At 25.6% G+C, this 6,341-nt stretch overlaps 1 protein-coding gene across 1 annotated transcript in view; it reads left to right on the forward strand.

Annotated features, from left to right (window-relative positions):
- Positions 1 to 5,234, forward strand: part of LOC126899673 (uncharacterized) — a 13,485-nt gene extending 8,251 nt beyond the window's left edge. Inside the window, exons 2-4 of the mRNA XM_050674758.1 lie at positions 2,916 to 3,047; positions 3,131 to 3,287; positions 3,989 to 5,234. Coding sequence (XP_050530715.1) covers positions 2,916 to 3,047; positions 3,131 to 3,287; positions 3,989 to 4,355 — 656 coding nt within the window. The 3' untranslated portion in view covers positions 4,356 to 5,234. The remainder of the gene's footprint in view (positions 1 to 2,915; positions 3,048 to 3,130; positions 3,288 to 3,988) is intronic.
- Positions 5,235 to 6,341: the final 1,107 nt, after the last annotated feature.

Here is a 6,341-nt window from a genome sequence, read left to right on the forward strand (position 1 = left end):
ATTCCACCGATCACTTAAAACGGCAATAAAGTGTTACGAAACTGAGCACTGGACAGATGTACTCCCCTCAGTTCTTATGGGCCTTAGATCAGTGATTAAAGAAGATCTAGGTTTAACACCTGCAGAAATTGTATTTGGAAGTACGATTAGATTACCTAATGAGTTTTTTATGCAGTCATCAGTGGCGACAGACCCTTGTTCCTTTGCTGAAACACTAAAGAAAACAATGGAAACCATACGCCCAGTGTCAACTTCAAACCACGGAAGTAAAAAAGTTTTTATATATAAAGATCTAGCATCCTGTTCACACGTTTTCGTTCGGGTCGACCGGGTCAAGAAACCGCTAGAACAACCATATGAAGGGCCGTACAAAATTGTTCAACGATACGAAAAAACCTTTAAATTATTAATTAGGCAAAAAGAATGTATCATATCAATAGACAGACTGAAGCCATGTTTCAACGAAAATGAAGATAATAACACAAATCTATCAATAACAACGAACCAGCAAAACCAGAGAAATACAACTACAAGACCAACAATAATACAAACAAAACAAACCAAGTCAGGAAGAACCATCCGCCTCCCCGTAAGGTTTTTGTAAATTGTGAATTGTATCACTTTTATATTTGTATTTGTATTTTTATATTTGATATTTGTAACTATGTATGTTTAACGTAAAATTATCGTTTTCACTGGAAAGGGGGTAATGTAGGGATTAACAAAGATGTTAAATAACATGTCACAATGAATGCGTTTATATATGTTTATATGTTTTATCTTAGATGTACTGCAGTACGATAACACTCCGTGTATTTTTTTTAGTCTCGCGCTGTTCGTCAATCCAGTGACACTTTTTATTTGTACTCTTTTTTTATGTACGTATAAAATTATTTTTCATTATTAAAAAGTATTAATTATTATAAATTTTAATTGTAGTATTTTGTAATAAATATAAACACCAAAACACTACAATAACTATTACTTCTATTTAAGTGATCTTTTACGATAAAAATACAAAAAAATATTGAGCTTTACTGATGAATTTACTATAAATAATAATTATAAAATTTCCTGACTGCATATTAACCTTAACAATACAATTTTTTTTAAATTTTGTATTTAACATTTTCAAATTTGAGCTAATAGTCATTAACTTTCACAAAAATCAACTTTAAAGGACCAAAAAATTAGGTTAAAAATGACATTTTTGCTGATTATATTTAACATATTAAAAATCAAAATTAGTAATAATTTGAAAACAAATTTTGTTCATAATTGTTTTTTTATATGTAAATTCTAATTTTAAAAATTTAGTACTAGTAAACTAGTAAAAATATCAAAACTTGGATGTGATAGAAATAGTCTAATTACAGATTTGTTAACAGTGCAAAAAGTTGATTTTGAAAAATATATTTTTGATTCCGATGAAAGTTCCTTGTAAAACGAAGTATTTATTTATAAAGTATTGCATCAAACCCTTTAATTTTTTACATGTTTGTCATAGAAGGAATATTATATACTACTTTATAATTTTTTTTATTTCTATGTAAAAATTATATATATTTATTCATAAATTATACTTTTAAATCTAAGAACTTTTAATCAGGATATAAGGAAACAGATAGGGCGATTCTAAGACTTTTCAGATAACTTATTTCGACGAATTTAATATCAGGATTTATTTCAACTATTCTACATGTTACTTGATACAATAAATAAAGGCTTCACAAGATCTTGTAAGGATTCAGCAGGTCCTCTCGAAGGGCATCGTTGGATCTTGATCTTTATACCAAATTACCTAGGTGCGCCGAATTGTTTAAATAACAGTTTTTTTATCCTTTAATTTATGATTGAAAAAATTTGTTTAAAACCTAAATTTAGGTGTATTATTATATTAATAGAACTAAAAAAGGATCCAAAAATTTTTTATCGATAATTGTAATAGATAATTTTATTTTGAAAGGATTTCCAATAAATGACGGAACCGCATTAAGTACTATTGAACTTAAATTGTCTAATTCAATTATGTTTTATGAACAATAGGTAATAAATTATTTTTACAATAATACAATATCACAATTCAATATAATTTTTGAAAAATAATATGACTGGAAACATTGCATATGTATAACACAATACTTGACATAAACTTACAACATACTAATAATTTAATACAATAATGTATATTTAACAATTATAAAATATGGTATTATTTTTTACAATAATTAGATCGATATTATTGGTGAATATTGACATTATTATTATTAAAAATAAATATGGATATAAAGTAAAATAATTATGTTCATTTCTGATTAAAGTCTTCTTTATTAGAAAATAGTAACAAATTTAACAATAAGGCGTTTTAATAAGGTCCTGTTGGTGGTGCGTAAAGTGACTACCTTTACAATATCATTAGCTCCTGGACAAAGGCTTTCGACTTTAACCAACTTTCAATTCATTGTAGCTAATTTATCCTCCCTTAATAGTCCAAAATCTCCAATAACTACAGTTCTAAATAACGTTCTTCATTAAATGAATTTTATTTCTTTGCTATAATTAAGGACAGTATTCCAAACTCTACCTTTTTCAAGATTATACATAACTTCGGACTAACATATATCGTTTTAAAAATTGTCTGATCATAAGTGATTATCAACAGCCAAAAAACCGCCTCAAAAGTCCTCTTACTATTCTCAATTTGTGTGCTATTTCTTGTTTTTCCCTCTTTATAAAGAATTGAACCAAGCACTGAAATCGTTTAATTTGATTACGGTTTTGACTTTTGATAGAAAAAAGGAAAATTCGACTTTTGGAATCTAAAAATTTAGATTATCTACAAGTTTTGTAATAAAATACTTATAAAGTTTACTTTCATACAAATTTTTAATATTTAATTTTATTGATATTTCTAGATACATCATCATATACTGCTTCAACGGATTACAATGAGTTTCTTATTGGTGAACTTAAGAAACACCCAAATTTAAATTTTGAAATGATAAAACAATTAAAATACTTGTTAAATGGCGAAATTGAAGTCAAAGGTAAACTTATTTAAATGTATTATAAATATAACACATTATTATACGTTAAATATTCTTAATATCTCATATATTATTTCAATTAGATAAAGAAATTATTATGTTTCTACATAGCTCGTATTTTGATGTTGCGCGTGCTATTGAAATGCTTAAAGCAAATTATAAATACAGAGAGTCACATAAAAATTATTTTAATGATAGAAATCCAACATCAGAAAGAATGAAAACAGTCATAAATAATATGTAAGTGAATCTTTTAATAAATGTCTGTTAAATTCAGGTGAATGAAATGAAAAAAGTTTCCAGAGTTAATCAATATGGATTTATAAAATGTTTTATATAATGTTTTTATATAAATACATTACGTATATCCCTCTTATTTGATATAAATTTGTAAATATAATATATAAGCCTCTCTACATTTAGCTCACATAAAATAATGATTAAAATTTAAAGTTTATTAAATAAAAGTATGTAAAGTAATGGTAAGTTTTTGAGAAATTGATATTCATTCCAAATGTATATTAAATGGATATTGAGGGTTTCTCCCTCCAAATTGTATTCTGATTCGGAAATAAAATGATCTAACTACGATCAGAGTAATCAAACTTTCTTTAAGTATAGTTGCAAAAATCAAATTATAATAGTGATTTTAATCACTGATAGATTTTATTTAATACTTGGTTTTCTTTGTGCGATGTTTCAACATAACTAATTATTTTTTATAGTTTTACTTGGTATGGTGTGTTATCAAATTATCTAAAAGCAAATAATAACACTTATTTTAACTATTAAAAATTCAAATATTAAAAGTGGTATTAGTATGCAGGATTTTATCTATACTGGTATACTTTCCAATTCCTCGTATAATTTAAAATTATTAAATATTTTTATGTGTTATTATATTTTTAAAAACTAATGAATAATTTACAATTATCTTATAGGCACATGTCTATTTTATCAGCCTGTTCAGATGGATGGCACATTTATGCTCAAATAAGAAATACACAAGTTAAAAATTTTGAAATAAAAGATATCTTCTGCTATTTCTTTATGATGATTGAGTACTTAATAAAAACTCAAGGAGCAGTGGAGAGCGCAGTTTTTACGTTAAATTTTAAGGATTTTACAATATCACATTTTTATAAACTTTTGAAAATTGATACAAAAAAATTGACTATATTCTTGCAAGTAAGTATAATTTTCAAAAGAATAAAAATTTCATATGTTTATCAGCTGCCTTTGTTCAAGACTTCTATATTAAATGGAAAATCAAACATTTCATATGATGAGAAAAAAAAACCAGTATAGTGGGATCGCGGCATAGTGGGGATGTGGCATAGTTGGGTCCAGTATAAATGATATCTGACAGTAATTATAATCATTATCGTAAACAACGCTTCGATGCGATAATGTAGATAATGTTTAATTAAAAAAAATTAATGAATTATTCCAAAAGCAACATGAACTCCCATTTTCTTATTTATACCCTGATTGTAAGTTTTATGATTTATATGTGTAATATATGAATACTAGGCTCTGCCTAGCTGAGGCTCCGCGCCAGACAAGGGGCCCTACGAGCCTTAGTAACTTTGATAATATATTAAAAATGTTATTATTAAAATAAGGAAAATTCCAAAAGGGAATATAGTAAAATGTATTGGGTATAAGGTTAACATTTGTTAATAAGGTATTCCCTTTAGGCCTATTAAAAAATTATTTAATTAGGGTATTTAATATTTTTTACTTTGTTAAACATGTTATAGAATTTTTTTTTGCTAAAAATTAAAGTAATGATGAAAAAAAGGACATTAGGTTCTTATTTAAGAAGTTGCCTAAAATAATATTGATAGCGCTGGTTCAAGGGGAGCCCATATCTCCCATAAATACATCCCTGGTATACACAAAAATTATTAATATTCTAATTATAATAATTGTGTTTATATTATAGAATAATTACAAAAAAAATTAGCAGGCTATTTTACGTGACACTATGTAAAAAATTTTATTTTGATAAAAATATTGGTAACTGCGATTTAACGTTGGACAGCATAGTTGTTATAGATGAATTCTAATTTAAATGATAAACTAATAGACTCATATATCATATATGAGAAAAAAAAGATTATTAATAATGTACTGTTCTGATAAACATAAACTGATAAAGAAGAAACTTATATAACTATAACAGTCTTAAACATATGAGCAGNAAGAAACTTATATAACTATAACAGTCTTAAACATATGAGCAGAAATGAGTCAATGCGCATATTAAAACTTTGCGCGTGGACTTAAAAAAAAAAAGCTCGTAAAACGAAGAAAAATGAAGGAATTACGCTAAGTAATTTTCCCAGAAAAGCGTTTTTTTCCTTGTTCTATTATATAATAAGATATTTATATAAAAAAAGAATTTTTTTACAAATATCGTATTTTTTTTATTAATTTTGTTTTTACCATGAAAACTAAACAAAGTCTAAAATGGAAAATAATATTTTCCAATAATAACGTTATTAAAATATTATATCATTTTTAAAAAATGTTATTAAGGATATGATGACGTCTGATGTGTACATAGATGATGTGTCAAGTTGAAGTTTAGGATAAGGGTGGCCGACCACAAGTAGTTAGAATAAAAGCGAGGAAACATAATAAATTCTGGAAATCCATATTTAATATATAGACTAGATAAAGCATGCAAAATTATAAGTAAATTGATAAGTTTATCTAAAAATTTAACATAATTTAAGACCTTTTTCAGATAATATTCATATGCAACATTGCTTTATACATTTGTATATATGAGAGTACATTCATTTCATTTCACTTTTAGATTTACCTATGTACTTTTTCTATAAAATTTATAATTACTAAAATTTGCCTACTGTTGATTGATTTATCATTGATCATTAGATTTTTTCAAAAATCATAGTTATTTCAAGAAATATTTTGAATTTCTTTATTAGTAATTATCTCTGAATTTATAAATGATTAAATAAATTTTATGTCCACTCTTTATCTTTAAAAAACGGTATCACAGTGCGGTCGAGGCACAGTATAGACGTGGCATAGATGAGATAAGTATAGATGATATCTGACAGTGATTAAAATCACTATCATAAGAAACGCTTCGATGCAAATCTGTAGATAGTGTTTCCTTTAGAGAAATTGGTGAAATATTTTAAAAGCAACATGAACTCTTATTTCTTTAATTATATCCTGATTAGTAGTTCTTTGATTTTAAAATATAATATATGAATAAATACTAATTATAGTTTTTAAATTTAGTATGAAATTGTG

Source organism: Daktulosphaira vitifoliae, unplaced genomic scaffold (assembly GCF_025091365.1).
Source record: "Daktulosphaira vitifoliae isolate Bord-2020 unplaced genomic scaffold, ASM2509136v1 Scaffold_2, whole genome shotgun sequence".
Taxonomy (NCBI): Eukaryota; Metazoa; Arthropoda; class Insecta; order Hemiptera; family Phylloxeridae; genus Daktulosphaira; species Daktulosphaira vitifoliae.